Source organism: Scyliorhinus torazame, unplaced genomic scaffold (assembly GCF_047496885.1).
Source record: "Scyliorhinus torazame isolate Kashiwa2021f unplaced genomic scaffold, sScyTor2.1 scaffold_1316, whole genome shotgun sequence".
In the NCBI taxonomy this organism is placed as follows: domain Eukaryota; kingdom Metazoa; phylum Chordata; class Chondrichthyes; order Carcharhiniformes; family Scyliorhinidae; genus Scyliorhinus; species Scyliorhinus torazame.
Window position 1 is genome coordinate 40,751 of NW_027309043.1, and position 11,750 is coordinate 52,500.

An 11,750-nucleotide genomic window follows, 5' to 3' on the forward strand; every position below is an offset into this window, starting at 1 on the left:
GGACAGCTACAGCACGGGGTTAGATACAGAGTAAAGCTCCCTCTACACTGTCCCCATCAAACACTCCCAGGACAGGGACAGCACGGGGTTAGATACAGAGTAAAGCTCCCTCTACACTGTCCCCATCAAACACTCCCAGGACAGGTACATCACGTGGTTAGATACAGAGTAAAGCTCCCTCTACACTGTCCCCATCAAACACTCCCAGGACAGGTACAGCACGGGGTTAGATACAGAGTAAAGCTCCCTCTACACTGTCCCCATCAAACACTCCCAGGACAGCTACAGCACGGGGTTAGATACAGAGTAAAGCTCCCTCTACACTGTCCCCATCAAACACTCCCAGGACAGGGACAGCACGGGGTTAGATACAGAGTAAAGCTCCCTCTACACTGTCCCCATCAAACACTCCCAGGACAGGTACAGCACGGGGTTAGATACAGAGTAAAGCTTCCTCTACACTGTCCCCATCAAACACTCCCAGGACAGGTACAGCATGGGGTGAGAGACAGAGTAAATCTCCCTCTACACTGTCCCCATCAAACACTCCCAGGACAGGTACAGCACGGGGTTAGATACAGAGTAAAGCTCCCTCTACACTGTCCCCATCAAACACTCCCAGGACAGGTACTGCACTGGGTTAGATACAGAGTCAAGCTCCCTCTACACTGTCCCCATCGAACACTCCCAGGACAGCTACAGCACGGGGTTAGATACAGAGTAAAGCTCCCTCTACACTATCCCCATCAAACACTCCCAGGACAGGTACAGCACGGGGTTAGATACAGAGTAAAGCTCCCTCTATACTGTCCCCATCAAACACTCCCAGGACAGGTACAGCACGGGGTGAGATACAGAGTAAAGCTCCCTCTACACTGTCTCCATCAAACACTCCCAGGACAGGTACAGCACGGGGTTAGATACAGAGTAAAGCTCCCTCGACACTGTCCCCATCAAACACTCCCAGGACAGGTACAGCACAGCGTTAGATACAGAGTAAAGCTCCCTCTACACTGTCCCCATCAAACACTCCCAGGACAGGTACTGCACGGGGTTAGATACAGAGTAAAGCTCCCTCTACACTGTCCCCATCAAACACTCCCAGGACAGGTACAGCAAGGGGTTAGATACAGAGTATAGCTCCCTCTACACTGTCTCCATCAAACACTCCCAGGACAGGTACAGCACGGGGTTAGATACAGAGTAAAGCTCCCTCGACACTGTCCCCATCAAACACTCCCAGGACAGGTACAGCATGGGGTTAGATAGAGAGTAAAGCTCCCTCTACACTGTCCCCAGCAAACACTCCCAGGACAGGTACAGCACGGGGTTAGATACAGAGTAAAGCTCCCTCTACACTGTCCCCATCAAACACTCCCAGCACAGGCACAGCTCGGGGTCAGGTACAGAGTAAAGCTCCCTCTACACTGTCTCCATCAAACACTCCCAGGACAGGTACAGCACAGGGTTAGATACAGAGTAAAGCTCCGTCTACACTGTCCCCATCAAACACTCCCAGGACAGGTACAGCATGGAGTTAGATACAGAGTAAAGCTCCCTCTACACTGTCCCTATCAAACACTCCCAGGACAGGTACAGCTCGGGGTTAGATACAGAGTAAAGCTCCCTATACACTGTCCCCATCAAACACTCCCAGGACAGGTACAGCACAGGGTTAGATACAGAATAAAGCTCCCTCTACACTGTCCCCATCAAACACTCCCAGGACAGGTACAGCACGGGGTTAGATACAGAGTAAAGCTCCCTCTACACTGTCCCCATCAAACACTCCCAGGACAGGTACAGCACAGGGTTAGATACAGAGTAAAGCTCCCTCTACACTGTCCCCATCAATCACTCCCAGGACAGGTACAGCACGGGGTTAGAGACAGAGTAAAGCTCCCTCAACACTGTCCCCATCAAACACTCCCAGGACAGGTACAGCACGGGGTTAGATACAGAGTAAAGCTCCCTCTACACTGTCCCCATCAAACACTCCCAGGACAGGTACAGCACGGGGTTAGATACAGAGTAAAGCTCCCTCTACACTGTCCCCATCAAACACTCCCAGGACAGGTACAGCACGGTGTTAGATACAGAGTAAAGCTCCCTCTACACTGTCCCCATCAAACACTCCCAGGACAGGCACAGCACAGGGTTAGATACAGAGTAAAGCTCCCTCTACACTGTCCCCATCAAACACTCCCAGGACAGGTACAGCACGGGGTTAGATACAGAGTAAAGCTCCCTCTACACTGTCCCCATCAAACACTCCCAGGACAGGTACAGCACGGGGTTAGATACGGAGTAAAGCTCCCTCTCCACTGTCCCCATCATACACTCCCAGGACAGGTACAGCACAGGGTTAGATACAGAGTAACGCTCCCTCTACACTGTCCCCATCAAACACTCCCAGGACAGGTACAGCACGGAGTTAGATACAGAGTAAAGCTCCCTCTACACTGTCCCCATCAAACACTCCCAGGACAGGTACAGCATGGGGTTAGATACACAGTAAAGCTCCCTCTACACTGTCCCCATCAAACACTCCCAGGACAGGTACAGCACAGGGTTAGATACAGAGTAAAGCTCCCTCTACACTGTCCCCATCAAACACTCCCAGGACAGGTACAGCACGGGGTTAGATACAGAGTAAAGCTCCCTCCACACTGTCCTCATCAAACACTCCCAGGACAGGTACAGCACGGGGTTAGATACAGAGTAAAGCTCCCTCGACACTGTCCCCATCAAACACTCCCATGACAGGTACAGCACGGGGTTAGATACAGAATAAAGCTCCCTCTACACTGTCCCCATCAAACACTCCCAGGACAGGTACAGCACGGGGTTAGATACAGAGCAAAGCTCCCTCTACACTGTCCCCATCAAACACTCCCAGGACAGCTACAGCACGGGGTTAGATACAGAGTAAAGCTCCCTCTACACTGTCCCCATCAAACACTCCCAGGACAGGGACAGCACGGGGTTAGATACAGAGTAAAGCTCCCTCTACACTGTCCCCATCAAACACTCCCAGGACAGGTACAGCACGGGGTTAGATACAGAGTAAAGCTTCCTCTACACTGTCCCCATCAAACACTCCCAGGACAGGTACAGCATGGGGTGAGAGACAGAGTAAATCTCCCTCTACACTGTCCCCATCAAACACTCCCAGGACAGGTACAGCACGGGGTTAGATACAGAGTAAAGCTCCCTCTACACTGTCCCCATCAAACACTCCCAGGACAGGTACTGCACTGGGTTAGATACAGAGTCAAGCTCCCTCTACACTGTCCCCATCGAACACTCCCAGGACAGCTACAGCACGGGGTTAGATACAGAGTAAAGCTCCCTCTACACTATCCCCATCAAACACTCCCAGGACAGGTACAGCACGGGGTTAGATACAGAGCAAAGCTCCCTCTATACTGTCCCCATCAAACACTCCCAGGACAGGTACAGCACGGGGTGAGATACAGAGTAAAGCTCCCTCTACACTGTCTCCATCAAACACTCCCAGGACAGGTACAGCACGGGGTTAGATACAGAGTAAAGCTCCCTCGACACTGTCCCCATCAAATACTCCCAGGACAGGTACAGCACAGCGTTAGATACAGAGTAAAGCTCCCTCTACACTGTCCCCATCAAACACTCCCAGGACAGGTACTGCACGGGGTTAGATACAGAGTAAAGCTCCCTCTACACTGTCCCCATCAAACACTCCCAGGACAGGTACAGCAAGGGGTTAGATACAGAGTATAGCTCCCTCTACACTGTCTCCATCAAACACTCCCAGGACAGGTACAGCACGGGGTTAGATACAGAGTAAAGCTCCCTCGACACTGTCCCCATCAAACACTCCCAGGACAGGTACAGCATGGGGTTAGATACAGAGTAAAGCTCCCTCTACACTGTCCCCAGCAAACACTCCCAGGACAGGTACAGCACGGGGTTAGATACAGAGTAAAGCTCCCTCTACACTGTCCCCATCAAACACTCCCAGCACAGGCACAGCACGGGGTCAGGTACAGAGTAAAGCTCCCTCTACACTGTCTCCATCAAACACTCCCAGGACAGGTACAGCACAGGGTTAGATACAGAGTAAAGCTCCGTCTACACTGTCCCCATCAAACACTCCCAGGACAGGTACAGCATGGAGTTAGATACAGAGTAAAGCTCCCTCTACACTGTCCCTATCAAACACTCCCAAGACAGGTACAGCTCGGGGTTAGATACAGAGTAAAGCTCCCTATACACTGTCCCCATCAAACACTCCCAGGACAGGTACAGCACAGGGTTAGATACAGAATAAAGCTCCCTCTACACTGTCCCCATCAAACACTCCCAGGACAGGTACAGCACGGGGTTAGATACAGAGTAAAGCTCCCTGTACACTGTCCCCATCAAACACTCCCAGGACAGGTACAGCACAGGGTTAGATACAGAGTAAAGCTCCATCTACACTGTCCCCATCAATCACTCCCAGGACAGGTACAGCACGGGGTTAGAGACAGAGTAAAGCTCCCTCTACACTGTCCCCATCAAACACTCCCAGGACAGGTACAGCACGGGTTAGATACAGAGTAAAGCTCCCTCTACACTATCCCCATCAAACACTCCCAGGACAGGTACAGCACAGGGTTAGATACAGAGTAAAGCTCCCTCTACACTGTCCCCATCAAACTCTCCCAGGACAGGTACAGCTCGGGGTTAGATACAGAGTAAAGCTCCCTCTACACTGTCCCCATCAAACTCTCCCAGGACAGGTACAGCACGGGGTTAGATACAGAGTAAAGCTCCCTCTACACTGTCCCCATCAAACACTCCCAGGACAGGTACAGCACGGGGTTAGATACAGAGTAAAGCTCCCTCAACACTGTCCCCATCAAACACTCCCAGGACAGGTACAGCACGGGGTTAGATACAGAGTAAAGCTCCCTCTACACTGTCCCCATCAAACACTCCCAGGACAGGTACAGCACGGTGTTAGATACAGAGTAAAGCTCCCTCTACACTGTCCCCATCAAACACTCCCAGGACAGGCACAGCACAGGGTTAGATACAGAGTAAAGCTCCCTCTACACTGTCCCCATCAAACACTCCCAGGACAGGTACAGCACGGGGTTAGATACAGAGTAAAGCTCCCTCTACACTGTCCCCATCAAACACTCCCAGGACAGGTACAGCACGGGGTTAGATACGGAGTAAAGCTCCCTCTCCACTGTCCCCATCATACACTCCCAGGACAGGTACAGCACAGGGTTAGATACAGAGTAACGTTCCCTCTACACTGTCCCCATCAAACACTCCCAGGACAGGTACAGCACGGAGTTAGATACAGAGTAAAGCTCCCTCTACACTGTCCCCATCAAACACTCCCAGGACAGGTACAGCATGGGGTTAGATACACAGTAAAGCTCCCTCTACACTGTCCCCATCAAACACTCCCAGGACAGGTACAGCACAGGGTTAGATACAGAGTAAAGCTCCCTCTACACTGTCCCCATCAAACACTCCCAGGACAGGTACAGCACGGGGTTAGATACAGAGTAAAGCTCCCTCCACACTGTCCTCATCAAACACTCCCAGGACAGGTACAGCACGGGGTTAGATACAGAGTAAAGCTCCCTCGACACTGTCCCCATCAAACACTCCCATGACAGGTACAGCACGGGGTTAGATACAGAATAAAGCTCCCTCTACACTGTCCCCATCAAACACTCCCAGGACAGGTACAGCACGGGGTTAGATACAGAGCAAAGCTCCCTCTACACTGTCCCCATCAAACACTCCCAGGACAGGTACAGCACGGGGTTAGATACAGAGTAAAGCTCCCTCTACACTGTCCCCATCAAACACTCCCAGGACAGGTACAGCAGATACAGAGTGACGCTCTCTCAGGGTAACTCTATCTCGTTGTTTTCTGTGCAGCTCTGAGGAGGCTGGACGATACCTGGAGACGTACAAATCGTACGAGAATAAACCTTCCGATATGCTGAAAGAGCGAGTGGAGACTGACTACCTCTCAAAGGTGAGGCTTGGCAATGGTGGGGCGAGGTACGAAGAGAGACAGAGAGAGAGAGAGAGATGGAGAGAGAGAGAGGGACAGAGAGAGAGAGACTGTGCACGCTGCTCCGAGTGTGGGTCTAACCGAGGGATACGGAGACCGGGACTGTGCACGGTGCTCCGAGTGTGGGTCTAATCGAGGGATACGGAGACCGGGACTGTGCACGGAGCTCCGAGTGTGGGTCTAACCGAGGGATACGGAGACCGAGACTGTGCACGGTGCTCCGAGTGTGGGTCTAACCGAGGGATCCTGAGACCGGGACTGTGCACGGTGCTCCGAGTGTGGGTCTAACCGAGGGATACTGAGACCGGGTCTGTGCACGCTGCTCCGAGTGTGGGTCTAACCGAGGGATACGGAGACCGGGACTGTGCACGGTGCTCCGTGTGTGGGTCTAACCGAGGGATACGGAGAACGGGACTGTGTACGGTGCTCCGAGTGTGGGTCTGACCGAGGGATATGGAGACCGGGACTGTGCACGGTGCTCCGTGTGTGGGTCTAACCGAGGGATACGGAGACCGGGACTGTGCACGGTGCTCCGAGTGTGGGTCTAACCAAGGGATATGGAGACCGGGACTGTGCACGGTGCTCCGTGTGTGGGTCTAACCGAGGGATACGGAGAACGGGACTGTGTACGGTGCTCCGAGTGTGGGTCTGACCGAGGGATATGGAGACCGGGACTGTGCACGGTGCTCCGTGTGTGGGTCTAACCGAGGGATACGGAGACCGGGACTGTGCACGGTGCTCCGAGTGTGGGTCTGACCGAGGGATACGGAGACCGGGACTGTGCACGGTGCTCCGTGTGTGGGTCTAACCGAGGGATACGGAGAACGGGACTGTGTACGGTGCTCCGAGTGTGGGTGTGACCGAGGAATATGGAGACCGGGACAGTGCACTGTGCTCCGAGCGTGGGTCTAACCGAGGGATACGGAGACCGGGACAGTGCACGGTGCTCCGAGTATGGGTCTAACCGAGGGATACGGAGAGCGGGACTGTGCACGGTGCTCCGAGTGTGGGTCTGACCGAGGGATATGGAGACCGGGACTGTGCACGGTGCTCCGAGTGTGGGTCTAACCGAGGGATACCGAGACCGGGACTGTGCACGGTGCTCCGAGTGTGGGACGGACTGAGGGATACGGAGACCGGAACTGTGCACGGTGCTCCGAGTGTGGGTCTAACCGAGGGATACGGAGACCGGGACTGTGCACGGTGCTCCGAGTGTGGGTCTAACCGAGGAATACGGAGACCGGGACTGTGCACGGTGATCCGAGTGTGGGTCGAACCGAGGGATACGGAGACCGGGATTGTGCACGGTGCTCCGAGTTTGGGTCTGACCGAGGGATACGGAGACCGGGACTGTGCACGGTGCTCCGAGTGTGGGTCTAACCGAGAGATACGGAGACCGGGACTGTGCACGGTGCTCACAGTGTGGGTCTAACCGAGGGATACGGAGACCGGGACTGTGCACGGTGCTCCGAGTGTGGGTCTGACCGAGGGTTACGGAGACCGGGACTGTGCACGGTGCTCCGAGTGTGGGTCTAACCGAGGGATACGGAGACCGGGACTGTGCACGGTGCTCCGAGTGTGGGTCTGACCGAGGGATACGGAGACCGGGACTGTGCACGGTGCTCCGAGTGTGGGTCTGACCAAGGGATACGGAGACCGGGACTGTACACAGTGCTCCGAGTGTGGGTCTGACCGAGGGATACAGAGACCGGGACTGTGCACGGTACTCCGAGTGTGGGTCTAACCGAGGGATACGGAGACCGGGACTGTGCACGGTGCTCCGAGTGTGGGTCTAACCGAGGGATACGGAGACCGGGACTGTGCACGGTGCTCCGAGTGTGGGTCTAACTGGGGGATACGGAGACCGGGACTGTGCACGGTGCTCCGAGTGTGGGTCTAATCGAGGGATACGGAGACCGGGACTGTGCACGGAGCTCCGAGTGTGGGTCTAACCGAGGGATACGGAGACCGAGACTGTGCACGGTGCTCCGAGTGTGGGTCTAACCGAGGGATCCTGAGACCGGGACTGTGCACGGTGCTCCGAGTGTGGGTCTAACCGAGGGATACTGAGACCGGGTCTGTGCACGCTGCTCCGAGTGTGGGTCTAACCGAGGGATACGGAGACCGGGACTGTGCACGGTGCTCCGTGTGTGGGTCTAACCGAGGGATACGGAGAACGGGACTGTGCACGGTGCTCCGAGTGTGGGTCTGACCGAGGGATATGGAGACCGGAACTGTGCACGGTGCTCCGTGTGTGGGTCTAACCGAGGGATACGGAGACCGGGACTGTGCACGGTGCTCCGAGTGTGGGTCTAACCAAGGGATATGGAGACCGGGACTGTGCACGCTGCTCCGAGTGTGGGTCTAACCGAGGGATACGGAGACCGGGACTGTGCACGTTGCTCCGAGTGTGGGTCTTACCGAGGGATACGGAGACCGGGACTGTGCGCGGTGCTCTGAGTGTGGGTGTCACCGAGGAATATGGAGACCGGGACAGTGCACTGTGCTCCGAGCGTGGGTCTAACCGAGGGATACGGAGACCGGGACAGTGCACGGTGCTCCGAGTATGGGTCTAACCGAGGGATACGGAGAGCGGGACTGTGCACGGTGCTCCGAGTGTGGGTCTGACCGAGGGATATGGAGACCGGGACTGTGCACGGTGCTCCGAGTGTGGGTCTAACCGAGGGATACCGAGACCGGGACTGTGCACGGTGCTCCGAGTGTGGGACGGACTGAGGGATACGGAGACCGGGACTGTGCACGGTGCTCCGAGTGTGGGTCTAACCGAGGGATACGGAGACCGGGACTGTGCACGGTGCTCCGAGTGTGGGTCTAACCGAGGGATACGGAGACCGGGACTGTGCACGGTGCTCCGAGTGTGGGTCTGACCGAGGGATACGGAGACCGGGACTGTGCACGGTGCTCCGAGTGTGGGTCTAACCGGGGGATACGGAGACCGAGACTGTGCACGGTGCTCCGAGTGTTGGTCTAACCGAGGGATACGGAGACCGGGACTGGGCACGGTGCTCCGAGTGTGGGTCTAACCGAGGGATACGGAGACCGGGACTGTGCACGGTGCTCCGAGTGTGGGTCTAACTGAGGGATACGGAGACCGGGACTGTGCACTGTGCTCCGAGTGTGGGTCTGACCGAGGGATACGGAGACCGGGACTTTGCACGTTGCTCCGAGTGTGGGTCTAACCGGGGGATACGGAGACCGGGACTGTGCACGGTGCTCCGAGTGTGGGTCTAACCGAGGGATACGGAGACCGGGACTGTGCACGGTGCTCCGAGTGTGGGTCTTACCGCGGGATATGGAGACCAGGACTGTGCACGGTGCTCCGAGTGTGGGTCTAACCGAGGGATATGGAGACCAGGACTGTGCACGGTGCTCCGAGTGTGAGTCTAACCGAGGGATACGGAGACCGGGACTGTGCACGGTCCTCCGAGTGTGTGTCTAACCGAAGGATATGGAGACCGGGACTGTGCACGGTGCTCCGAGTGTGGGTTTAACCGAGGGATACGGAGACCGGGACTGTGCACGGTGCTCCGAGTGTGGGTCTAACCGAGGGATACGGAGACCGGGACTGTGCACGGTGCTCCGAGTGTGGGTCTAACTGAGGGATACGGAGACCGGGACTGTGCACGGTGCTCCGAGTGTGGGTCTAACCGAGGGATACGGAGACGGGGACTGTGCACCGTGCTCCGAGTGTGGGTCTAACCGAGGGATACGGAGACCGGGTCTGTGCACGGTGCTCCGAGTGTGGGTCTAACCGAGGGATATGGAGACCGGGACTGTGCACGGTGCTCCGAGTGTGGGTCTAACCGAGGGATACGGAGACCGGGACTGTGCACGGTGCTCCGAGTGTGGGTCTAACCGAGGGATACGGAGACCGGGACTGTGCACGGTGCTCCGAGTGTGGGTTTAACCGAGGGATACGGAGACCGGGACTGTGCACGGTGCTCACAGTGTGGGTCTAACCGAGGGATACGGAGACCGGGACTGTGCACGGTGCTCCGAGTGTGGGTCTGACCGAGGGTTACGGAGACCGGGACTGTGCACGGTGCTCCGAGTGTGGGTCTAACCGAGGGATACGGAGACCGGGGACTGTGCACGGTGCTCCGAGTGTGGGTCTGACCGAGGGATACGGAGACCGGGACTGTGCACGGTGCTCCGAGTGTGGGTCTAACCGAGGGATACGGAGACCGGGACTGTGCACGGTGCTCACAGTGTGGGTCTGACCGAGGGATACAGAGACCGGGACTGTGCACGGTACTCCGAGTGTGGGTCTAACCGAGGGATACGGAGACCGGGACTGTGCACGGTGCTCCGAGTGTGGGTCTAACCGAGGGATACGGAGACCGGGACTGTGCACAGTGCTCCAAGTGTGGGTCTGACCGAGGGATACGGAGAACGGAACTGTGCACGGTGCTCCGAGTGTGGGTCTGACCGAGGGATACGGAGACCGGGACTGTGCACAGTGCTCCGAGTGTGGGTCTAACCGAGGGACACGGAGACTGGGACTGTGCACGGTGCTCCGAGTGTGGGTCTGACCGAGGGATACGGAGACCGAGACTATGAACGGTGCTCCAAGTGCGGGTCTAACCGAGGGATACGGAGACCGGGACTGTGCACGGTGCTCCGAGTGTGTGTCTGACCGAGGGATACGGAGACCGGGACTGTGCACGGTGCTCCGAGTGTGGGTCTAACCGAGGGATAGGAAGACCGGGACTGTGCACGGTGCTCCAAGTGCGGGTCTAACCGAGGGATACAGAGACCGGGACTGTGCACGGTGCTCCGGGTGTGGGTCTAACCGAGGGATACGGAGACCGGGACTGTGCACGGTGCTCCGAGTGTGGCTCTGACCGAGGGATATGGATACCGGGTCTGTGCACGGTGCTCCGAGTGTGGGTCTAACCGAAGGATACAGAGATCGGGACTGTGCACGGTGCTCCGAGTATAGGTCTAACCGAGGGATACGGAGACCAGAACTGTGCACGGTGCTCCGAGTGTGGGTCTAACCGAGGAATACGGAGACCGGGACTGTGCACGGTGCTCCGAGTGTGGGTCGAACCGAGGGATACGGAGACCGGGATTGTGCACGGTGCTCCGAGTGTGGGTCTGACCGAGGGGTACGGAGACAGGGACTGTGCACGGTACTCCGAGCGTGTGTCTGACCGAGGGATAGGGAGACCGGGACTGTACACGGTGCTCCGAGTGTGGGTCGGACCGAGGGATACAGAGACCGGGACTGTGCATGGTGCTCCGAGTGTGGATCTAACCGAGGGATATGGAGACCAGGACTGTGCACGGTGCTCCGAGTGTGGGTCTAACCGAGGGATACGGTGACCGGAACTGTGCACAGTGCTCCGAGTGTGTGTCTGACTGAGGAATACGGAGACCGGGACTGTGCACGGTGCTCCGAGTGTGGGTCTCACCAAGGGATACGGAGACCGGGACTGTGCACAGTGCTCCGAGTGTGGGTCTGACCGAGGGATACGGAGACCGGGACTGTGCACGGTGCTCCGAGTGTGGGTCTAACCCGAGGGATACGGAGACCGGGACTGTGCACAGTTCTCCGAGTCTTGGCCTAGCCGACGCATACGGAGACCGGGTCTGTGCACGGTGCTCCGAGTGTGGGTCTCACCGAGGGACACGGAGACCGGGACTGTGCATGGTG

The 11,750-nt window shown here is 56.8% G+C and overlaps 1 protein-coding gene across 1 annotated transcript in view; it reads left to right on the forward strand.

The window, feature by feature from the left end:
* LOC140407196 (uncharacterized) overlaps positions 1-6,031 on the forward strand; it is a gene marked incomplete at both ends in the record, with an annotated part of 46,761 nt that extends 40,730 nt beyond the window's left edge. The window contains one exon of the mRNA XM_072494861.1: positions 5,932-6,031. Within this exon, the coding sequence (XP_072350962.1) occupies positions 5,932-6,031 (100 nt within the window). The remainder of the gene's footprint in view (positions 1-5,931) is intronic.
* Between the last annotated feature and the right edge of the window lie 5,719 nt (positions 6,032-11,750).